We start from the raw sequence: 25384 nt of genomic DNA, 5'->3' as shown, positions 1-25384 counted from the left end.
AAGACAAGAATTAGATTTAAGGAATGCACCAGAGACCTCTGTTAGAAAGGGTTAAAATTCTTAATCTCACTTTCTTCAATAGTGATTAATCAGGTTTTGATAATAGATAGTTTATGCTTTACCACTAATGCATATTTTTTAGTCATTTTTCGATACAGCTTCTAAATATTTATCAGGATGGTTACAGAATACAGTTAATGTAAGGTTTGAAAGTTATTAAAATGAGCATATTTATTAGCCACATTTAATAGCAAAATTACCTATTCAGGTATTATTTCTTAGCTTTACTTCAGTTAGCTTCAATACCTATTATTTCTGCTGTTTCTAGGTTCAACAGTTGAATTCTCAGTTGTTTATAAGAGAATATATTGATGCCTCAGAAGTCAGATATAATGCTTCAATGAATAATTTTCAATGATATTTCAACTGAAAAGAGCATTTAAAAAAGCTGAAATTTAAAGAGAGAAAGAGAGAGAGAGAGAGAGAGAGAGAGAGAGAGAGAGAGAGAGAGAGAAACCCCTGTTAATTTAGAAACAAAAAAGACGGAATTCCAGCAGCATTCCTTTATTAAAAAATAGACATTACTTAATATCTATTTTTTAATAAAATTTTTTTTATGCATTACTACGAAAAATGAATGTTATAGTTCCAACTGTAAATAATAGTTCTTGGTTAAAAAGAATCTAATGAAATGGGTCAATCAACAAATTACTTCCAAAGATTTTAAAGAATAGATTTCAAAGTATTCCAAAATAGTAGAAAAATTACTTAAAGTACAGAGGCAAAACACAATGATTTTTTAATTGAATTTAACCTTTATGTTTAATACTTAAAATATGGTTTTAAATTAATGGAAAACATAAAACATAAAAACAATTCATTCTCGTAATATGTTTCTCTTTTTTTTAAAGGAATAATTATTCTTTTTTAATTTAGTAATCAATAATAGCTGTTTTAGGTTCTCCTTTGGGCAAAAAATAACATTTTGCGTTTTCATTCCATTTTATATCATACATTGCTATTAATTGTATTTGTTTTCTTCATTTAAATTAAGCATTTATTTTTTGATTAGAATGGAAATGCATAGATCTCTCATTGAAATAATGTAATTTATTAAGCTGTTCCGTATGGCCTAGTTTTTCATCCTTTCAAATTTATTTAGTCAAGATAGATAAAAATGCAAATCATTGTATCAGCAATTAAGCTCGAATTCTATATCTTTCTTACAAACTACATATAGAATTTTTATTAAAGTTTGAACTTTATACCCATACCTATTTCCATGTTTAACTTAAATCTGTGAAAAAGTCTTCTCTTAGAAAGTATATCAAAGTTAGAAGAATTCATATGAGCTACATTTTATACAAGACGATAATGGTCATTTAAATTTCTAAAAAGTTTACACTTCAAAAAATATTTTCAAATATAACGAACAATAAGTTAAAATAGTGTTCAGAAAAAGCAAAAAAAGAAAATAAATTTTTTAAAAAATCTAGCATTTTCTCTTGTAATTTATCATAAACACACATAATCATTACAGTTAAACACAAATAACATGTTAAAAGTAAAATTTATTTGTCTTTGATATTTTAAAACAATAAACGAGATAAACATTACTTGAATTATTGAAAAAGTAAAATATTGATACAATATTGAAAAAGTAAAGTTTTATCACATTTCACTGAAAATATTTTAAAAAGCTATTTAGCTTTCACATTGAAGAACTTTTGTTCATATATTTATTCATAACAGTTGTTAGAACAAAACTGCTTAGGTAATGACGAGAAAAATAAAGGTCAAGATGGGTGATCTTACCGGTTTGACACCAGAGGGTTCACGTTTAATATTACTAGTTAATTAATAGTAGTTAATTAATAGTATATGTAATGTATAATTTGCTCCTATTAATACAGTAAATATGGATATGACTGAACATTATTGCACTATTTAAAGATATACATTTTTAACATAAATCGTAATATATTATTAAACAAATATGCATTAGGCAAAAATAATAAATATAAAAAATATATTTCAGTACATCAAGTAACAAATTAATAAAAAAGTGCACAAATACAAAAATGTCTTAGAGAAAGGAAACACAGAAAAAAAAAAATTTATATAAAATCACAAAGCTGAGCTCAGTGAAGCTATTCTTATATAACAATTGCATCTAGCTTCCGGATGCAATTAGATATATTCAATAAAATCAAAACAGTATAAAAATATTGCACAAATAAACAATCTACCACAGTTGGTTTTTTAATTGTAAAATTAAGGCACATTACAATAGCAGCTAGAGACTGGGGAGGGGGGGATACTTTCACAACATTCAATCAACAAACAACCATTTTCATTACTTTGTTGCTTTAATTTAAAAATATACTGAAAAAAATTTTTTTTTGTTAAATCTGATGTCAAAAATAATATAGTTATGGAATAAAATATTTAAAAAAAGTGATTTCTAAGTTTTAAAAAACTTCTTTTTCAAAACTGTTTGTAAAGACTTACTTAAATGATTTTCTTATTTTAAAAAGCTTTACTCAATGAAATCTATTTTATAAGATTAAATTACTGTTAGGAAATAGCCATACCACAATATTTTTGCTTTGTCTGATAATTTTGAAGTTAAATTGCTATAACAATAAAAAAATATCATAAATTTTACTATAAAAATATATGAAAAGAAACACTTCTATAAAAAATAATTTATTTTTTCCTGTTTTCTTTAAAAAAAAATGTGCACTAAATAGTTTATAGTAAAAAATCAATTAAACCAAGTTCTTTTTAATTTAGATAATTAGTTATCATTAGATTTCCTTATAATAATGTTGTAAGTATGTTTAACATATTAGATTTTGTAATAAAATAGAAATATATAAATTCTCTAAACATGCAAATTGTTTTGCCATAGCATAAATGATAGATGATATGATTAAAAGTAAGGACAAATGAATGTTATGGATTAACAATTTTACAAAAAACCTATAGTTCTTTAAGCCACAAATAGCTAATAAGATAATGGAAAGCGATAGAAATTGTCCAATTTTATTTCAAACTAAAATGTATTCTTTGAACTTAAGGACTAACAAAAATAATGTACAAATTCTAATTACTTCTGCAGTTACAATACAATTTTCATTTAAAAAAATCACAGTATCAGAATAAAATTATTTGTTAACAAAAAATCTTTGGTATTTGTAAATAAAATGACTAACTAAAAAGTTAAACAAATAACTAAGTAACATATATGTTTGACTTACTTAAATTTAATGATTATGCCATAGATATACACATAGTGCAATTTAAAGAATGAAAAATTTTCACTGGCACACAACCATGAATAATTACTTAGAATGTTCAAATGCACACAGTTTTTCTTTTAAAATTTAGATAAAAAATTTTAATTTTAGATGCAATAATTTTTTGGTGTGAAGAAGCAAAAAAATAAATAATTGAATACTGTCTTAACTTCTACTGATAACACATTAATTATGAAAAAAAAATCAATTTTTGTTTTTAATATTGCACATTCAGTTTCATTTAAACAAAAATTTAAAATTTATACTAAATGAAGAGCAAATAGTATAGCATTTTAGTATAAAAATGCATGCATTTTTAATGAATTTTACAAGCATTAAATTTTTTTATTTTTGTTTGGGCCAAGCGATAAAGTAACAATACTAAGTAATGTATGAAAAGTGTTCACATTAAAAGTGAAAAAATATAGCAAAGATTAAATTTAAAAAATATTCTTAGCCTGCTATTTGAAAGTATTTATTGCAAATGTTTGTATGAATCATTTTGTGATGAATACAAACTTATTTCTTTTTAAATTACACTTACAACAGATTATTTAATTATAATAGACCTTTAAATGACAAAATTTGTTTTATTATAATTTAGACCTTTTTAAAAATGCAATTATTTTGTGTTATCTTTCTTTCATGGTACTACAACCCACCGAGGGCCTTAGCTTGCTGAACAATATTGTTCCAAACCTTTCAGTTCTTAGCCTCTGTTTTCTAATTTAAAATTTTCATTATGGTTTAATCTTTCTTTACATAAAGAAATCATCTTTTTTTTGGTCTTAAGTTAGGTCTTATATTCCTTAATTTCCAATTTAAGATTTTTCTGTTGCATATTTTCACTTGTTCTTTCTGCATGGCCCTGCCATGCCAAGCACATTGATTTTATGAATCAAATATTATTCTTATTTTGTAAATAAAAAGAATCATAAAATTGCTTTAAGTAGTTCTCAAAAGTAAGTTTGATTACATTATGTTCCTAAAAACAAATTTTAGAATTAATAGAAAGACAAATTTTACTGTAATCTTACGATTCAGTCAATCTATAGGAGTCTTGACATGATAATTACTATTAAAAACAAAGCAACTAAGTATAAAAAATCTTTTTAAAAACGCTCAAAAATTAGAATTTGAAATTTTTTTAAAATGCATAAAAATTGGTATAAGTGATATAAATGGGAATGTAAATTAAATTATAAAGATTACAAGTTGAATATTAAAAGAATTCATACATTAAATTAAATTTTGCACTTTTATAAAATTTCAAACTACTTTTAAAATATTCTATATTGCTCCATTTTGTATTTAACAAATATAATACTGTTTTGGATCTTTATAATTAAATATACATTTTTTTCTTCAAAAGTTCAGTTTTAACATCAAAGTAAGCAGTTCAATTGCTAGAAATTAAATAAAAATGTTTATGACGTAAAGACAGGACTTGTTGCTCCGGATGATGATGTCTGCTTGTGCATATTAAAAGCAACATTATGCACATAATTAATATCAGGTCGTTTATCAGGATCCGGATTAATACAATCAGCAACCAAATTTCTCATCTGAAGAAAACAAAATTAGAAAATATTTTTATTATATAAATTTATTTATCAGCTAAATCACAATGAAATATTTTTAATGCAAAACGCAAAAATCTAATAAGTTCATTAGTTTTTATTTACAGTGAAAGCAATTACATATAACAAAAAATTTCAATTGTAAATTACTGACCTCATCAGAATAAATATCAGAAGGAATTGGAGGGTAATCACACTCTTCTATCTTTTTACATAAAGCATAAAGATTCATTTTTTCCCCATAAAAAGGAGATTGAAGAGCAGCCATCTGCAATATAATTGCAAAAAATCACATTTGAAGGTTTCAAGTCAAATAAAAATAGAAACTTGATTATTAAAAAAATTTAATTCGAAGTAATTAAAGTCAAACACAGGTTTTATGGGCCCAGCATTGTAATTCATTGTTGCTTTCCTTAAAATAAAAAAAAAATGTAACGTTCATAAGCTATTTGAAAAAGCTTTTCTTAAAATGATCTATCTTTTGATTCTTGAACTATTAATTTCCATAAACATCTTAAATTATAAACTTTAAAACGTTTTGTTACTGCTTATCTTCACTGAAAACTATATGTCTATTAGCTCATGTAATTATTAATTTGAGTTACAGCAAGCATAATTTTGACAAAAAAAACAAAAAAACTCTGGAATATTTCAAATCCGGGTGCAGAGCACTCAAAAAATATTTTTCAGCACTTTTTTGTTTACAAACGATAATAATGGGGATATGTACACTAATAAAAATATTTTTCCCTCCTATTGTTTAAAGTTCTTCATATATATATATATTAATAAACAAATTGCAAAAACATTATCAATAACTTAACATGATCAAGATAAAATAACTAATTTCTTTTCTTGATTACATTAGCTACTATAAAAACAATTTATGCAGAATTTTAAATATATTCAACATGTAGTCGCATATTCTATTTCTTAAATTAATAAATACGTTATTTGACAACATAAATAGGAATAATTTTAATTAAAAAATTATAATTAGTTAAACTGTAATTTAAATAAACTATGAGGCACATTTTTTAGACTTAAAAAAAGTTTTTGTAAAAGTATATTCAACAAAAAATTAACATGATTAATACTATTCATCTTACAGAATTCATAAGGATATGTATAGAATTAAGTAAATGTTATTGATTTCACATTAAAAAAACTTAAGAGCACTGAAAATTTAATAAGTAATAAAGTACAATAAAAATTCTATGCAATTAGTGGAAGGTCCCTCGGTAAAAAATTCTACCATGAAAATGAATTCTTATCTTTATTAAATTTAATGAATTAAAGGGGGATGGATATTTCAAGATGAGGAAGATTACTTTTCTCACATTTCACGATATCTTGAGAAGTTCTTAAGCAAATTAAAACGTTTTTGCATGTAGTTGATTCCATGCAAGAGAAAAGCATTCAGAAAATATTTATTACATTTTACTATTTTATTTAATAAAAATTGAAAAATTTTGAATTCTTAGAAAAACAATTTTTCATATCATTTAAAGAATGCAATTTTAAATGACGAAATACAAAATTTAAGCGAAATCGGTCGAATAGTTCCTGAGAAATCTATTTCTAAAAATGAGGTTTTTTTCAAAATCCAATTTCTCAAGAACTATTCATCCAATTTGGTTCAAATTTTGTATCCTGTCATTTAAAATAGCATTCCTTAAAATGATGGTGACCAAACAATTGCGACCATATTTCCCAGATTATGGCTACACTTTATATTTTGAGGGTCAAAAATCTAAATTAGTAGGAAAAAAAAGAGTATGTTTACTCAGCGAAAGTACCATTTTTAGTCCTGGTTTTGAAACTTAAAATATGGTTTGCTTTAATTAAGTAGCAGATTCGAGGTCCCTTTTTTGAACCTTTAATATTAATTTCAAAAACATGAAGATTTGATCATTAGATCAAAAACCAATAGATCAATCATTAAATTAATGATTAGTTAATACATATAATATTAATTTATAACAAAAAAGAAAAAAAAAGTTATGCTTATTTGTTATTCAATTTTTACCTCATATAAAAGGCAGCCCAGGGACCAAATGTCAGATTTGAAATTATATCCATGTTCATGAATTCTTTCAGGAGACATATAATAAGGAGTTCCAACTGTAATAACAAACATTCAGAAATTAAGTAATTCCTTTTTACATTCATTATATCATTTCAAATCCTCTATAATATTCTCCAATTATTCTCAAAAATATTTTATAATTAACTTGCAATTTTATTACGCAATATAGTGCATAAGTCAAAGGTTTTAATAATTTTATTAAATATAGAAATAAAACATTTTTATTATAAGATATAACATAGTTAATGTTTTAAAAAAATATTAAACAATACTTAAACATTTTAATGTTGATATAGAGAACTAAAGGAGAAAAACAAATTGATGATTATAATGTTAAAGCATAGTGTTGTTTATTCATATAAATAATATGAAATGTAATAAAAAAACGAAATTATTTACTATTTGTGATAAGAAGGCATTTTACTTTTTTTAATCGCTTATACATAAAAATAAAATAAATTTTTATGCATAAACCTTTAACATAGAGATAAAAAATATTTCTAATTTAAAAATATCAGTTCATTTGAAGAACTTCAATTTCATAAAGTGCATAACAAACCTAGTGAATGAGCAGCTGTTGTTTTCGAGCTGAAAAATCTTCCTAGTCCAAGATCACCAAGTTTAACAACACCTTCAGCTGTGATGAATACATTTGCAGGTTTAATATCTGAAAAATGCAAATTAATAAGTCTTCTCCTTTTTTTGAAATACAATTTTAATTAGATTTCATAACATCTCAAATCTTTTTATAAAATAAATTATAATTCTGAAAGTACAAATTCTCAATTATAATAGCAGAAGGATAAGAGTTTCGAAGAAAAGGGATTCTTAAAAGTTCAAACGCAATGCAATACCAACCAAAAAATAATTATTCTCTTAAATATCAACAATTTTCTAAAATTTATAAAAGCTAATTACAAACAATATTAACTTCAATAAAAAAAGAGAAAAATTGTAATAAATTAGTTCCATTTAATAAATATATCTTTGCGAAGATAAAATGTTTTTTAAAGAATTTTCATTGACACGTTAATTTAGAAATTATTTTTTGATAACTCTAAACAGAGGAAATTGACTTTTAGATAAACTAATATTGGAAGGTTTCTTTTAAAATGCAAAAGCTTAAGGGGTTAGTGGCTCATAAATGAATGATAAAATTAAGTAAGATATAAAGAAATCAGCAACAACCATAAAATAAATGCTGTGTCAATAAAACAAAGCAATAAATATACCTAAACCAACTTTAAACTTAATAATTATAAAACATATTATTATTTAATTTCTTAAAAATGTCATTTTCCATAGTTGACAAATATTTTTTAAGGAACACACATGAAGACAAAGAAAATTTGTATCTTGTATCATATGGTAGGTAAATTTTTTTTCTATGAACAATGATTTAGCACACAAAATTTATATCACTTTCATTATAAAAATATATTTTTTATTTTTAATAAAGAATGTCATGACAACCAGCAATGTCAGTAATAAAATTAACATATAAAATGTTCACTTAAAAATAATAAAAAAGAAAATAAATTAAACCTCTATGCATCACTCGCTTTGAATGCATGTGTTCCAAGGCACTGCAAATTTGGACAAAATATTTCCATATAGTTTTCTCTGGAATCAATCTTTGTTGTTTCTTAAAATACTAAAAAAAAAAAAAAAAGTATTTAGAGTTTAGTTACAAAAACAACCCATTTGATCAACTAAATAAAAAGTCTTTCCAAACATCTCAAAACTACAAGTTTAAAATTTTTTTGTATTACCCAAATTGATTTAATCTACACTCTCCTGAAATTTAAAATGCATATAAACATTACTCTTTACCTAATTTAGAAAATATTCTCTCATAGTTATTACCATTTTTTTTTCTAAGCTGTAAAACTTTTTCGGAATATGCATTTCTGTAACTATGGCGAATGTATCTATGATTTTGCATAAAACTTGATACTCTTGATGGTCATCTTTAAGTTTTATATTTGGATATTGTATATCTTTTTCCCCTTTTTTTCTTGCATTTTTCTTTCTCCCTCCTGATTTCCCCTTCCCTAATAATACATATTTAGTTCTGCAGTTACTGAGATGGGCCCAGAGAAACAAAATGGATCCTACACTTTATTTATGCGGTATTTGTTCACTTGCATTTATTATTCTGCTGCAGTGAAATGTTTTTTTTCACCTTCAAATAAATTTAATTTTTATTAAATAAACCTAAGTTGTTTTTGAAGAACAAGTATGTTTCTCTCATGTTATAAAATTAATCATGATAGACAAATATATTAATACATGACACTTATTCCTCATTTATGCACTCTACTTAATTTTAATTGATTTAATTTTATTTCTAAATTAAGTAGAAAAAATGTACAATTTTGGTTTATATTTAGTTTTTATGGTTGAAAACTTTTGTGATAAGTTACTCTGAACTTCAATAGTAAAACTAAAATGCTAATTAAAATCTTTGGTTAAACAAAACATAATAAATCATTGATACACTTATTTTAGTTAAATACCTTAAATTAAACTGAAGGGTAAGTGCTGGAGAACACATTTGAACCATGAAATCTTAAAAGCAAACAATAGAAAGTTTTAGGGTAAGCTACACATTCAAAATCTGAAAGCCAATTGACTAATTCTAAAAACAAACAAACTGGTCGAACGAGAGCCCCAACATGCATGATCAAACAATATACAAAATAATTTACACAGTAAAAAAATAGAGCAATTTATTTCATCTTAAAAGAAAAGAGGATTTCATCTTAAAAATTGTAATTTTTTACTTGCGGTTGAACAAAATTAATGTTTTGAAATGGCAAAATATCAAACTTTAGGAGACCATACACATAAAATATGAGATTCTTAATCAGAAACATAATATACTTACCTTGATCATCCGAGAAAGATCACCTGCGTCAGCAAGATCAAGGACTATGTACAGCTCATTATCATCAATGAAAGAGGCCAAATATTTAATAACATTAGGATGATTGAGTTGCTAAAAAGATAATAAATAATCATAAATATTGTACAAGATAAATTATAAAATGATAAGAGTAGAGAAAGAATTTCTTTTTAAATTCTTTGTTAAAATCACGGTATGATAAGCATGTAACACTAAATCATAATAACACAATGATTTGATATAGTCAATGCAGGTTGAATTATTAACAGAACTGTAGAAATGGCCTCCCATATTTTTACCAAAATCTACTAAAAATATAACTTTTCCATTAAATTGAAAACTTTCAGAACCATATTGTAAGTTGTTGAATTAATGTGTTCAATAAAATCACCCTCATTAGTCATAAATAAGCTGTGAAATTGTTTGTTATAAAAGCATGTATAGTTTAAAACAAAATAATTAGTGCAGATCCCGTAACTGAATTTACAGAATCAATCTGCCAGCACAATTTTCACGAATTAAACTTGTTATGGATCCTATGATAGAGATTATTGTTGTAAAAATTAGTCTAAAACTAACATTTAAGCAGTAAAATTAACTTATATTGAGTATATAAATATTAGTTACAAAAATATTTTGTTAAAAGTTGCTATTTTAATTAACATTTTAGACACTGTAGATAATGTATAATATAAATGGAATGACTGAAATTTAAAACAAAAATGGAACAAGTACTTATAGAATCAAAAAGCAAACAATTCAAGACTTTGGAAATTAATAACATATTTTAAAACTTTTTTTTTTTGTCTTTTTAGTTCTTTATTTTTTAAAATTTCAGTTAATTAAAAGCATTATGGAAAATTTTTGAAAGTCACCACTTTTCTTTTGCTTATATATCTGCAGCTAAGCAAATAAATTTTGTTAAGGACCTGAAACAATTAGTAAATGAGTAGGTTTAAGAATTTTAGATGATTTTTCTGTTTCTTTTCTCAGTAATATTTAAAAGCTGTCTTTAAATCTGAGACATAAAATAATCCTCAGGTGCTATAATGTAGGAGAGTAGGTTTAAGACAAAAATTAAAATCTCTAAGTTATAACACAGAATAATATACTGTTTGATCAAGCAGCTTTTTAAAACATTAAAAATTTCTTTCAAGAGGTGTGATATAGGCTAAATTTTTATAAAATACTTTACTTCTTATAACCTTAAAATATCTTATTTTTAAATTTAAATTCCGTTTGAACAAAATATATCAGATTTTTTATATGATAAAAATACTTTTAATTGCTACAGTTAAAGAGTAAATGAGAAATTTAATAAAATTCAGTATAATGTTGATTTTTACAAAACTAAGTATAAAAGAGTGATTTTTGAGCAAATAAAATTTTACGTAAATTTTTTAAACCAAATAAAGGAAAATTGTTTTATTGCATGCCAAACAACAGGAACTTATAGTTTTTAGCATTGATGCAATGGAAGATCAAAGATGAGACCAAAACCCAGCCCTAAGTCATATCTTACTCCTTTATCAGTCATATTTTTAAAAAAAATTCAAATTAGATTGTGCATACAACATAAATATAGACAAATATTTAATAATAAAAACTTTAATTATATAAAACTTTAACTTTAATATTTAATTACAAATATTAAATAATAAAAAAAAACATTAAATTTAGCAAATTACAAACTTATTTTAATAAAAAGTTACCTGAAGCAAGTTTATTTCTTTCATACAATCTAATCGTGCTTTGTAATCCATCATTTCAGAAATCTACAAAAAAAGGATGTAAATAGTTGAAAGAAAGTATTTAAAAGATACTCTGCTAAAATTAATAGCAATACTTAATAGTCAAATTAGAAATAGTAAATCATGAATGAACTAAAGAAAAATATACATTTTGTAATGATATTTGATTAATATTACATACCTTACTCATTTTTTAAAACAGTACAATAACAAAATTAAAGCGAATATGAACACAATAATAACAGAAAAAATCTTATTTAATAAAACTAACTTTTGCTAAAAACTATAAAAGCTTTAAGGATATTTTAAAATTTTTGGTGTACATTTTATCCACTAAAAAAGTAATTGAAATGGTTTAAAAATATAAGCAATACATTAGACATCCACGCTTTAAATCGAGAAATTTTAAATAACTGATGGTTTTAAAAATATATACCATTAAGATTTTGAAACAACAGATATATATTCAGAAAACAAGCATCCACATTTAGAGAAGCCAGATTTTAACTTATAAAACTAACACATTTCAGACTTCAGCAATATAAAAAAGCTTCAGAAATAAAAATATAAAAAGATATTCAAAAAATTTAAATATTCAAAAACCACAGAGTGTAAAAATATTTCACTAATTTTCCTGAGAAATATTTTAAAATTAAGAATATTTTTCCAAAAATTAATAAACTAACAACAGAAAACAAAATAAAGAAAAGATATCATCTCATCATCGGCTCGCGTGATTATATTCTCAAAAAAAAAAAAAAAAAAGAGTACTTTTTAATATTGCATTAATAAAGCCAAAGCAAAATATATCAATACAAAAGTGTGAAGAGCAATAACAAAATTTGTTACAAAAAACAGAAAGAATTAAGCAAATGTATAAAATAAAACATATCAAGCAAAATCAGAAAATAAAAAATTCAAGAAAAATACAGAATAAAAAACACAACGTAACAAATAAAACAAGTAGTGAATTTGTTTGTACTTCCACTAACCAGCATCTTTCAAACATGATTATATATATTTTCGAAGCAAGTTTGCCAAATTACAAAATATGAAAATAAAAGCCTAAATAGAGGATAATGGGATGTAAAATTTGGTTAGTCATCCCGCCCAAGGATATGGGCACTTGACTGTTACAATGCAATACAATACAATTTGACAACTACAATAAATTACAAAATGGGATGTATTTTATAGTGCCTTCTTACTGAAGTACAGAAGCCCATTTGATTTGTTAGTTACTTTGGATTGGCTCGAAACTGGATGTGCACAAGGTAATATTATATTGGATAATTCGAAGTTCATAATAAATAAGGTTGAATTTTAATTATAAATTTTTATTTTTGATGATTTTTACAGAGATTATTAACATTAATTGAAAATTTGTTTTTATTTATTGAAAAATATTCTTTACTGAATATTAGAAGATTTTTAACCCCAGATTTGCTCAAATGAAAATTTAGTTAACAGAGATATTTTTAATAAATTTATTAATAATTATAACATACAATTAACTCAATGATTTTAATTCTTTCATCTGGTTAAAAAAAATATTTAAATACATGTTTTTAGAAATATTAGAATTCCATGCAATTAGATTTGCATTTCTTTCATGTCTATTTATTATATATACACATGAAAATTTAACACTGTACATTGTACACACCAGTACCAAGTTTGGGGTAGTCATTTGAAGTACTATTGGGCCGCTTCACTTTTAAACCAATATAGGTGAAAATTCATACAACTGAAAAGAAAACATAATATGTGCTACAGCATGAAATTTTTATTTTTATTTTAAATAGAAAATGCATATAAGCTTCTAAATGCGCCATTTTATAAAAACTTTTACTACACTTAAGAACGAAAATAACATAAATTTTATAAGTTTTAAGAATCTGTGAAATACGTTGCTCCTTTTTATCTTTCTTACACACAAAAGCTTTATTGGTTTTTGTTATTTATTTACTAAAATTTCTTTTATTTATTATTTTTTAAATTAGTTTAGGCTAATGAGCATGATGCTCTTGACCATAAATTATTTGTTTCATTGTTATTATTTTTAGTTCTTGTTTGATAGATTTAATGTTCACATAGAGTTTGCCTGATTTATGAAGTTAAATATGAGTAAATCATTTAAAGCAAAAAAATATTTTTTTTCATCTTGTGGTATTTTTTTAAAATTAAAATTCAGAAAAAGTATTAATTTAAATGCTACAAATATAAAACAGTTTTTAAAGAGAAAATGGAAACTAACTTGCACTTTTTTCAAGGCAACAAATTTTCCATCTAATTTGCATTTAGCTTTGAAAACAACGCTGAACTGTCCTTTTCCAATCTTTTTATCAATTTCAAAATTTGATAGCATTCCATAAATAGAATCTTTAGTGGTTAGCCGAGACATTTCCTTGTCAAGCTCACTCATCTTTATTTAAGCTAGAAAAGAAAACAAAAGTTAGTTGTAGATATAACTTCATATTTATGAAATAACTGAGCAGCTTAATTGGTACTTTCTTTATCAACAAACATTCTCAACCATTAATTCATAATAAACATTTAACAGTAATTTCCCCAGAATTTGGAAGGTATGGGTCTATAGAACCCGGAACTTCCAAATTTCTGGGTAGTTTTTTTAATAAAAGCGGTTTTAATTTAAAATAATATAAATCTCTAATTTAAGGATTATATAAAAGCATTTTTACTAGAAATATGTGATTAGTAATTTATTAAACAATAATAATTAAACAAAGAATAAAAAACAAAATTTCTAAATCAATTCAACATAAAATTATTTTCATTTTCTCATTCTATTAATAAACAATTCCAGAAAAAGTAAACCAAAATCTAAAACTTCAGCAAATTGAACATATTTAATAAAATTTAAAGCTAAAAATTTGTATTTTAATGTTATGCAGTCTGATTACTATTAGCAGCTAGTTGATAACTCCATTTTTAATTCAGAACTCAGGTTTCATTTTAGTTCAAGAACTATGTGAAATTGCCTCATTTGAATGCTCCATTTTAATATTTAGGGAAATATTTTCAGCAATCAATAACATTACACTACACTATAATTTTCAGTTACATTGTACAGTAACAATTTTCAGTAACAATTGCAGTAACATTATACTACACTATAATTTTCAAACAGAAAAAGTTATTCTTTGAAAAAAATAATTTTGGAAATTTTAGAGTTTCAGTTAACAAATTTTTTGTTGTCTGTAACAAAAGATAAATTTTTTGTCAAAATAAGCAATATCTTTTAAAATCTTTCCTGATTTTTCTTTTTATCATTGTTAGTAGCAAGTTAATTGTCTGGGAAACATCCCTGAGGAAGATCCGAAAACGTGCAATCACAATTTTGTGACTTTTTTAATATAGACATAGATCTGAAGACGAAAAAAATTTTCTACAGATCCCTATACACATGGTACTGCTCAGCAGCAGACTACAAGATTTTTAATTTCACAGATCTTAAGAGCAATTACAGGGATCTGTCAAGGCCAAATTTACTACCTTCACAAATTCAACTTTAGGAAAAGTGGTAGTTTCACAAAATACTTTTTCATAAAATTTTATTTTTGCATCCTATATAAAAAGATAAATCCATATTTTTGAGTTGATTTTTAATATACAGTATCCTTCCAAATTATTAGGGATACTTAAAATTTCTAAAAAATTGTCATTTTTCAAAGCGTCATAACTTTTTCAAAAATGAGTCAATTTTCATAAACATTTCAGGATATCATGTTCATGTCTTCTACTTTCACCTAAAAATTACTAATTAAATTTATCTAAATTTTTTGCAAATATTTGCGCATTTGAGCAAAGCAATTTTTTTTTTTAAAAAAAAATTTCATGTCTGACAAGTTGCTACTTTGCAACCAAATTTTCTGCATAAAAATTATTATTTGCACATTAAAGTACAAGTCATTAACTTTAAAACGCGCTAAAGTAAATGACTTTACGATTTTTTTTGACCGAGATATTAGATTGTGAAATTTTTTTTTCATTTATAGTGAAAACGAAATTATTGTGAATTCGAAAATTATTTAGTATATATTTAGTATAGATATTATTGCAAAAGCTTGTATTGAAAGTATGCTGTGAAGAATAAATGCAGTTATACAAGCAAAAGGACATGTTACAAAATGTTAAGATTTTTTTTTATTATACTTGTTTTAGTAAAAAAGTTTTTGAATTTTATAATCAAGTTAAATTTCTTAAAAATTTCTTGAGTCGTTTTTTAAAATTGTTATTACAAATTTCAAATAATGTTCTTACTTGTAATAATGTTTTAAATAAAAAACTTAATTAATCCCAATAGGAAAGTTGCGAAAAAATAATACTAAATAATTTTCGAATTCACAATAATTTTGTTTTCACTATAAATGACAAAAAATTTTCAAAATCTCATATTTCGGTTAAAAAAATTTGCAAAGTAATTTACTTTAGCGCGTTTTAAAGTTAATGACTTGTACTTTAATGTGTAAATAATAATTTTTATGCAAAAAATTTGGTTACAAAGTAGCAACTTGTCAGACATGAAATTTTTTTTTAAAAAAAAATTGCTTTGTTGAAATGTGCAAATTTTTGCAAAATTTTGAGATAGATTAAAATTTTTAAGTGAAATTAGAAGACATGAACTTGATATCCTGAAATTTTTATGAAAATTGATTCATTTTTGAAAAAGTTATGACACTTTGAAAAATGACAATTTTTTAGAAATTTTAAGTGTCCCTAATAATTTGGAAGGGTACTGTAATTTTGAATTTTCACAAATTATGTCGAAATTTTCACAAAATAGGTACCTCTTTAAGCCTAGGCAGACCCCTGATAAAAATACAAGAAATTAAAAATTTTCACTACAGTGATACTAAAAATTTCAATTCTGAAACTGCAAGAGATTGTTTACATTTGATACGATGACGATGCTAATGATATGAAAATTTTTAATATATATTTGTAACTTTATGCATTATTTTCAAAACTTTGTTCCGTCAAAGTGTTTCGTTGCAGTATTGATTTTATAATAGCTTGAAAAATATCTTTTATTTAAATAGAGATTTCAATGCAACATTGATTGCAATTGACTAAACTAATTGATTAGAAGCAGACCTGAAAAAACCCACTATTCTGTATCAACTGATTATCGTTCATAATGTACGAAAATATTTTTTCAAAAACAACACGACATATCCAACTGAATAGTTGAAAACATTTAAACGTTTAGTTCTGGGCTATCGAGGTTTAGTTCGTTGAGTATTTAATGTTTGGTTAAATTGATGTGATTGATGAAAATGCTGATGTAATAAACGATCAATTTGTGATCACTTGTCAACAACCACATCAAGAAACCAACGTGGTTCAGTTCTACAGCCACTAGAAGTTCTCTTTTATCTTAAAATAAATACAATATAGTGATTTTTTGCTCTCATTCCTAATCTTTTGTTAAGGAAAAGCTTGAAATGCCGGATTCAACGAATTCTCTTGAAAATTCTGCTGATGTGTCAGAAGTTCCCAAAACTGCCGCTCAGTTGAAGAAAGAAGCCAAAAAGAAAGAGAAACTAGAAAAGTTTAAACAAAAGCAAGAAAAAATACAATCAAAAACTGTAGATAAAACACCTGTAAGATTCCTCATTTAGATAATTATATTAATTTCAATGACATTGCATTTTAAAATGTGATTGTCCAAACCTAATTTTTTGTGTGGTTTAGTAAATACTCCAATTAATGTCTATTCTTCATTTTACTCTAATCATTTAGCATACATGCCAGAGTAATTTTGTGTGAGGACAGTTAAAAATAAATTAACCTTTTCAGTTTGGTATTTTAAAAGTTATGCTTATAAGAAGGTAGGATACTTCACTGTCTACCTATTCTCAGCGAAGTCAAGCATCACTGGCTGCGGTCAGTGTGCGGGTGGGTGACCACTTGGATCAGCCTGCTTAGGTACCGAGGGTGTGCGGTATTGGTCCTCGTTAAACTGTGCTACCGTAAAGTGCTTGACTTCGAGCGCAGGTCGTCAGGCTACCGAAGCGGGGGTGCCATCCCCTCCGCAGAGGATCAAAATTGTGATGGCATGTCTTCGGATCATCCTCCAGGATGTTTCCCAGACCGTCGCCAATAGCCCATTGTGCAGCTCTAGTGCGACGTAAATTAACAACTGTCTATCTATTCATCTCAACTACAATCTCCAAGGTCCCAGAAAGATTTATAATTTGTAAAAATTTATAAAATAAATCAATATTATATGCTATGCCACTTGCAAAATGCAAGTCATGTTGCAATTCCATCATTATAGATATTTCCTACTACAGCATTATTTCCCCCAATTTTAAGACTATTATTAGTATTATGTAATTGAAAAATTTTAGCTGTGCAACTATTTTAATCCAAATGAAATCTAACGATCTTAAGTATGCCAGTTAAATTTATCCTTTTTGTTATATTTACTGACAAAAAAATCTATATTTTTAAACCAATACAATTTCCTAAAACGATCTGTTGTTAAGAAAAACTTAATTTTCTTGTTAGTGTTCTAGATTATTAAGTAGAAAAGAAAATGCTGCAGCACAGTACGTATTGTTTTTCGAAATAGTTACATATGGCTTTGGGTGGCGTAGAACAGAACTCTCTACCTATGACAACACTTTATGTGCTTTCACCATTAGAGTATGAAGAGTCATAGGAGAAGGAAGTATGTCAGATTCTTACTTGATTTACAAATAGATTAAAAACTGTGAAGTTAGGAAACTATATGGAACTGAAATCTACATTAAACATAGCTCTAAAAAAAGTGTTGTTTAAAAATACAAAAAATATTTAAAAAAAGGGAAAATATGGTAGTACATTCCTACATGACTGAGGAAAAGAGCAGAGGGGGGGGGTCAAGACATGGATTGGTCTTCTCTCCAGATGGCGTAGTCAAGTGTTGCGATCTCGAATATGTTATTGAAATCTAAATATAAAAAATCTGAAGTTGAACATTTCTTGTAGAGACATTGAACATCAAATGCAACTATCAGGCCTTTTTGTTATGCTAACAAATTTGTATTTAATAACAGCTAATTTTTGGTTATTTTAACAGGTAGATTGTTGCAAGTTTTTAAATTGATTTAATTAAAATTTATGTGATTTTTTTTCTATTTTAATTGCATTGTTTAAAAAACTTTCCTTAAAATCAAACTTTAATCTGTGTATGAATGAATCTTGTTAAAATTGCTGTGTAACAGATTAAATTAATTTTTTTTTTCTTCCAGAAAAAGCCTAAAGAGAAAAAGGAAAAAGAAGTTTTGGTTTATGATAAAAATGTGGTACCTGGGGAAAAAAAAGGTTTTTACTCTTTGCATTTTACTAAATTTTATTAAAAACTGTAGATGTTGATTGTAGTGTGTTATCTGAAGCTAAAATAGTTTTTGTAAATTTTATTAAGTTTAAAAATGGTTAGTAGTATGAATTTTAATAAAGATAACATTATCATAGTATTTGATTTTTTACATAAATTTTTTGAAAATGAGATTTATGAAACACTGCAATTCCAGTGTGAATGTACTTTTTTTTTTTCAATACAAAAATTTAAACTTAAAACATTAGTTTATATTTTGACCTGTAAAATACTTAGTAGTAAGTTGAAAATAGATTCCTACCTAATAGTGGTTGATATTTACTGTTCATGTGATAATGTAAGTTGTGAAAATCTTCGATAAAAAGATAAACAATACTTACTTCATAAAAAAAGGGTAATTCAGTGCCTTATTAATTCATGAATGCATTAGTAACATTTATATCTTGAATTTTATCCGTGCCTTAAAAGCTATAGCAAAATTAACAAATACAGAAGTATATATATTAACATGTGCGAAACAAGATTTAGCATCCATAAATAAACTCTAAGCAACTATGCAAATTCTGATACATATTTATTTATTGGAGGGAGGGAGGCTGTTTGAACTTAGTCCATCCAAGTTATGATTGACTTTTGGGTGAATATAAAAGGGGAAAAAATCAAATTTCTTAATTCTTGAGAACAAAAAAAAAAAAAAAAAAAAAAAAAAATTACCAAAATAATAAAAGTAAATAGTAGTATTCATTAATTTCATCAAAATAGATATAATATTTTATGTATATGTCGGAGAACTAATAATTAAAAAGTTGTACACAAAAAAGTTTGTTTAATCGATTTTTATTTTTAAAAAGAACTTTAAAAGTGTTTGTGTAATATTAGAAGATTCCTCATAAAATAGTTTAACTTTTTTTGTGAAAAATGTAGATTTTAATTCAACTATTTTCAAACATTCATACAAATTATCTTATGATGTTTCTTTGGCATGGTTTTCTTATTTTCAATTAAAAAAAATTTTTTAAGAACTGAGTTCTCATACTTGCTATAGATCACCTACTCCAATACTACTTACACGATTAATTTCTAATTGCTTCACAATTTGAACTCCTTTCACTCATTGAGTTTCCCTTAGCCTTGTTTTATGTACTAGCTTTTATATTTCAATTTCTTTTAAACTTTAATTTAAATATATTAGTATGGTTTCTTTAACTTCAACATTTATTTTTCAAAGGAACATTCTTTAATTTTAACTTTCAATTTTTCTTTACAATTGTAAGAATGATCTTCTTATTGTTGTAAAGAAAAGTTCTTTTATCAACAATTTCTAAATGATATCTTGTTTGTTTGAAGTTTTGTAAAAACATTTTATTTTATTTTCACAGATATTTCGGGACCCATGCCTGATGCATATAGTCCAAAATACGTTGAAGCTGCTTGGTATGCCTGGTGGGAGAAATCTGGTTTTTTCAAACCTGAATATGGGGTATTTGATCAAATTTTTAAGAAATTTTTTTTTTTTTTTGGTGCTATGTTTTTTCTAAAATTTTTCATTGAATTTTTTATGTCTATTTGTAATCGAATGGCACATATTGGAGATTTTATTGAGTGCAAACTTAGTTTATTAGCATAAATACACTGGTTATCATAAATTAAGGAAAAATCACAAAAATAGCGATAACTCTTTCAAAAGTAAGCCAAACCGTGCAAAATTTGCATATGTTGTCCACTAAGAGTAGCTGAGTAAAATTGCAATATGCAAATTAGTGGCGCTGCACTCGGCTTACGTCATCTGCCTGGAGCATAAAAGTCCAAGTTTGAGAGAAAGCACACAAATTTTACTGTGATTGCGACATTGAAAATCTGAGATAGCCAATTCGTAATAATGACCTCTAGGCATCATTTGCCTGAAGAACTACGATGGAGAGCCATCGGGAGACTAGAGGCAGGGCAGAGTCAATCAGAAGTGGCCAGATGGCTAAATGTGAGTCCATCTGTGGTTCATAGACTTTGGAGGCAATTTCAAACCACAGATTCGGCATCTAGGAGGTTCAGTCAAGGACGGCCAACTGTTACGACCAGTGCCGATGACCGATATTTGACATTAAGTGCACGCAGGAATAGAACCGCTACTCCGACACATCTTAGATCCTCTCTTGCTGCAGCCACCGGAAGGTTGGTGTCAACGTCAACTGTGCGCAGAAGGCTCCACGAAGGTGGTCTGTATGCGAGACGACCAGCCATTTGCGTGCCGCTCACACCACGCCATAGGAGAGACCGTTTGCAGTGGGCCCGACAACATGTCCACTGGACGTCAGATCAATGGAGGCCTGTTCTCTTTACGGATGAGTCCAGGTTTAGTCTAGAAAGTGACAGTAGACGTTATTTGATATGGAGAGAACCTGGGACCCGTTATCATCCATCAAACATCCGTGAAAGAGATGCATACGGAAGAGGCAGTGTCTGTGTTTGGGGAGGCATATCCTTAGGAGGGCGCACATACCTCCATGTCTTTCCAAGGGGAACCGTGAATGCTCAGGTTTATCGAGACAACATCCTTGATGCTTATGTGCGCCCATATGCCGGGGCAATTGGTGATTGCTTCCTGTTACAGGACGATAATGCAAGACCACACAGAGCTCGCATTGTTGATGATTATCTTCAACAGGAAACAATTACTCGCATGGAGTGGCCAGCTCGATCCCCGGACTTGAATCCTATCGAGCACGTTTGGGATGCTCTAGGGAGGCGTGTATCTGCCATCAATCCGCCCCCTCAGACCCTTGCCACGCTTGCAACTGCTTTACAAGAGCAATGGCTCTCACTTCCTATTGAACTGATAGACCGCATAATTGAAAGCATCACACATCGCTGTTTGTGCTGTATTGCTTCTAGAGGCAATCATATTCCATATTAAAGGTACTTTTTCTATTGCAAACCGATACTTCCAATTTGTTTATTTTATACATGTGCTAATTTCTATACTACTATTAATGTCTGATAATTTCTTTTTATGTTGTTTAATACCTTACTATGTGTTGTATATTGTGGGTAAGTTTCATAAAATTCCATGTGTAATTTCTTGAGTTATCGCGATTTTTGTGAATTTTCCTTAATTTATGATAACCAGTGTATGATAAACAAATGAAAATTTTTTTTGGAAAGTTATTCATTTGGTTCTTAAAAATAACATAATAAATTTCTGTATTCGAATGAGATTTTTTTTAAGCTACAATTTAATATCTTTTTTCCAAATGTTTTGATTTGAAACCTGAGCAAGTTTCATAAACCCAATCCAATCTGATGTAGTTCTAACTTTGTATAATTTTATTTTTTATTGCAATTCAGTTTTAAAAATTTTAATAAATTCAATGTAATAATATTTTTGAACAATGTTGATTTTCAAAACTGTTATGATCAATAAATTTATTTTTAATGTAACATTGGGAATAAATATATTCTGACCAATTTTCTTATTATTGAATAGTCATATAATTGTCTTTCTATGGCAGTGGCAATACATTTAAGAATTACCAGGAAAGTTAATGTTTTATATAGTATAAGTTATATTTCTTTTTAATTCTATTTATTTTGTGCTAGTTTGATTTATTTTTTTGGTATTAACTTTAATAACTTCTTACAGGGAAGGGATATCTCGAAAAATGTTGATGCAAATGATAAATTTGTCATAGTTATTCCTCCACCAAATGTTACAGGGAGTTTGCACGTAGGGCATGCTTTAACTAGCGCAATAGAGGACTCCATTACACGATGGTAAATAGTTTTATTCTTTTAAATTTATTGTGCTATGAATGAATTTTTTATTTTATTATTCTCTGGCCTTAATAATTCATAAGTAATTAATATATTTTATTAAGTTTAAGTAAATTAATTGAATAATGCCCATGTCACAATTTATTATTTTCATTGCATTATTTAATGATAATAAGCATCAAAATCAATTGAATAATTATTCAAAATCCTGCACAAAACTGATTTATTTAGAAAAGTAGAGTAAAATTTTGAAATTTAAAAGCTAGATGCTGAGTGTTTAAAGAAAGAAGAAGAAAAAAACTTTAATATCTGGTCTTAATATACTGGAATTCCAAATCTGTATACATATTTAAAATTTCACTTAATTTCTATAATAATGATATAATATTAAATTAAAAAAAATATACTATATGACAATTTAGGTTTATCATGATGCATTTTTAAGGATTTATTCAAATGTAATTGTTATATTTAAATTTTTTGCATACATTTTGTATTAAAATTATGCTTTGTGATAGTAATAAAAATAATTTAAAAAAAAAATACAAAAATATGTAACTTTACTTATTAATAAAATTAGAGCGTGATGCAACTGCATATTGTCTCATTTTAAATTTATATAATAACTATTTCTAATTTTAAATTTAATCTTAATTAAACTATTTAATAAAATTTCATATTCATCTGTAAAATTTTTTTTATATTTTATTTATTTATTTTATTTTATTGTTAAAAAAGTTTGGTAAATGATTGCAAATGATTTAATTTTGTTTTGATGCTTTATATTAATATAATACCTGTGCTAAATATTTTTTGTGGAAGGATGTTTTTCCTCCATATAGTATATTTCAAACCATTTGGTGCTTTGTTAGTGTTTACAAATAGGAGGGAGTGGGGAACATAAAGAGTAATTTTTAAAGATGCTTGGAAAAAAAAGTACAAAAGGTTTCTGGAAAAACTGCTTCCCATTGATTTTGAGCTGGGTGAGTTTTAAGTAGCTACATTGAATAAAAATAATAATAATTATATACATGTTTTTAAAATGTATATTTTAACTGATTTGGTATGTTAAATGATTTAAAAAATTTTTTTTAATTGAAAGGAATAGAATGAAAGGGAAATTAACTTTATGGAATCCTGGATGTGATCATGCAGGTATTGCCACTCAGGTTGTTGTTGAGAAAAAGATTTGGAAAGAACAACAGAAGAGGAGGCATGATTTGGGAAGAGAAAAATTCATAGAAGAAGTATGGAAGTGGAAGGCACAGTAAGTTTTTTGAATTTATTTAATCATACTTTTTATCGTACATTTCCCTTTTATTTTCTCATTAGGATTGCATTTTTGCCTACTATTGTGATTGTAGAGATGCATGAAACCACCACATTACTAACCTTCTAACATAAGCAAAGCTGTGGTTCATTTAATCCTATACCTAAAATCTAGAAATGTCTATGCAAGGTTGTTTCAAAATTGATAGAGAAATAGTTAAGGGGAGTGTAGGTCATCTTCAAAATTACCATATTTTTTCTTCTAATTTTTTATTGTAACCTAATTAACATTTTGCCCTTTTACTGACAGATGTGTATTTTAAAAATCTTTTCTTCCCAATTCATTTTCTAGTGTTTCATTTTAAGACATTTACTGGTCTATTCACTTAGTAGGAAGTTTTGTCAGAATGATATGATTGGTCAATACCTAAGAATTAGACTTAGTATCTAAGTTAGTAGTTAGTGAACCTTGTGATATTAATGTTAATAATTTAGGTGATGGCCTTATGAGTTTTATGTTCTAAGGTTTCATATTTAAATTCACATCTGAAATAAATAGAAATTGATAATTACTATTTTTATTTAAAATTTATTATAAAATTAATTAAACATTTTAAATTAAATTAAAAAAATATCAATTACAGAAGCAAATTTATTTATTTATTAGTTTGCTTTAAAGTGTTAAAAACTTGAGTTTATTTTCCGCGATTCTCTAGAGTATCATATAATATGTTCTTTTATCAATTATTTGTTTTCAAACTAAGTTTTTGTCCAAAAAGAAACGTTCTAATTTGGTTAAACACACTATTTTGTTCATTTTGATTTTCTGCAATTTCCTTTACTTTATTTATTTACTTAGAAAAGGAGATCGAATTTATGAACAACTAAGACTTTTAGGGTGTTCAGTAGATTGGGATAGAGCAACTTTCACTATGGACCCTGTAAGTATCTTTTTTAAACTCTTTATTTCTGAGTCATTTTTTTTTCTTCCATTCATTGTTATAAAATGTATGTAATAAAATTTCATTTTTAAAACATAAAAAAAAAATCTTTAAAATGAACTGGGATTACTGTTTTTTCCCCAGCATATGTCATCTTAGCATTTGACCCAGTTTATCCCATTTTTTTTACCATTATATTAACTAAACTGTGGAGCCCTCATTTTGAAGATTGTAGTTATTCCATGACGCCCGGTGGCTGAGCGGTAGCACTTCGTGCTGTCGTGCCACAGGTCCCTGGTTCGATCCTCGGGCCGGACAAGGTTGACTCAGCCTTTCATCCCTTCAGTGGGTCGATAAATGAGTACCAAGCATGCTTGGGAACTAAACACTGGGGGTTCCGCGTTCGGCTGACCACCTGACCGGAACAT

At 26.3% G+C, this 25384-nt stretch overlaps 2 protein-coding genes across 5 annotated transcripts in view; one reads left to right on the top strand and one right to left on the bottom strand.

Moving 5' to 3' along the window:
- Nucleotides 1-1553: 1553 nt before the first annotated feature.
- Nucleotides 1554-16772, bottom strand: LOC107444941 (serine/threonine-protein kinase Nek7). 4 transcript variants are annotated; one of them, XM_016059220.3, is made up of 9 exons: nucleotides 16442-16586; nucleotides 13888-14066; nucleotides 11592-11654; nucleotides 9862-9972; nucleotides 8517-8625; nucleotides 7531-7638; nucleotides 6912-7006; nucleotides 5037-5150; nucleotides 1554-4867 (listed from the first exon to the last, which is right to left on the bottom strand). In XM_016059220.3, exons 2-9 carry the CDS (start codon nucleotides 14053-14055, stop codon nucleotides 4730-4732), a joined length of 906 nt encoding a protein of 301 aa, XP_015914706.1. In that variant the 5' UTR covers nucleotides 14056-14066; nucleotides 16442-16586; the 3' UTR covers nucleotides 1554-4729. The 4 variants fall into 4 exon arrangements, with proteins under 4 accessions (XP_015914706.1, XP_042905947.1, XP_015914708.1 ...); XM_043050013.3 differs by lacking the exon at nucleotides 16442-16586 and adding an exon at nucleotides 16749-16772 and having other exon boundaries at nucleotides 3949-4867; XM_016059222.4 differs by having other exon boundaries at nucleotides 3949-4867; nucleotides 16546-16739.
- The window catches only part of ValRS (Valyl-tRNA synthetase), a 36833-nt gene continuing 28073 nt past the window's right edge, over nucleotides 16625-25384 (top strand). The window contains exons 1-6 of the mRNA XM_087159840.1: nucleotides 16625-17257; nucleotides 18893-18965; nucleotides 20358-20458; nucleotides 22616-22746; nucleotides 23849-24013; nucleotides 24875-24956. Coding sequence (XP_087015966.1) covers nucleotides 17099-17257; nucleotides 18893-18965; nucleotides 20358-20458; nucleotides 22616-22746; nucleotides 23849-24013; nucleotides 24875-24956 — 711 coding nt within the window. The 5' untranslated portion in view covers nucleotides 16625-17098. The remainder of the gene's footprint in view (nucleotides 17258-18892; nucleotides 18966-20357; nucleotides 20459-22615; nucleotides 22747-23848; nucleotides 24014-24874; nucleotides 24957-25384) is intronic.

The sequence above is a fragment of the Parasteatoda tepidariorum genome, chromosome 3 (genome assembly GCF_982258835.1).
Source record: "Parasteatoda tepidariorum strain Cologne lab strain chromosome 3, Ptep-v5.0, whole genome shotgun sequence".
In the NCBI taxonomy this organism is placed as follows: Eukaryota; Metazoa; Arthropoda; class Arachnida; order Araneae; family Theridiidae; genus Parasteatoda; species Parasteatoda tepidariorum.
The sequence above is the reverse complement of the archived record's forward strand: the minus strand, read 5'-3'. Positions and strand labels throughout refer to the sequence as shown.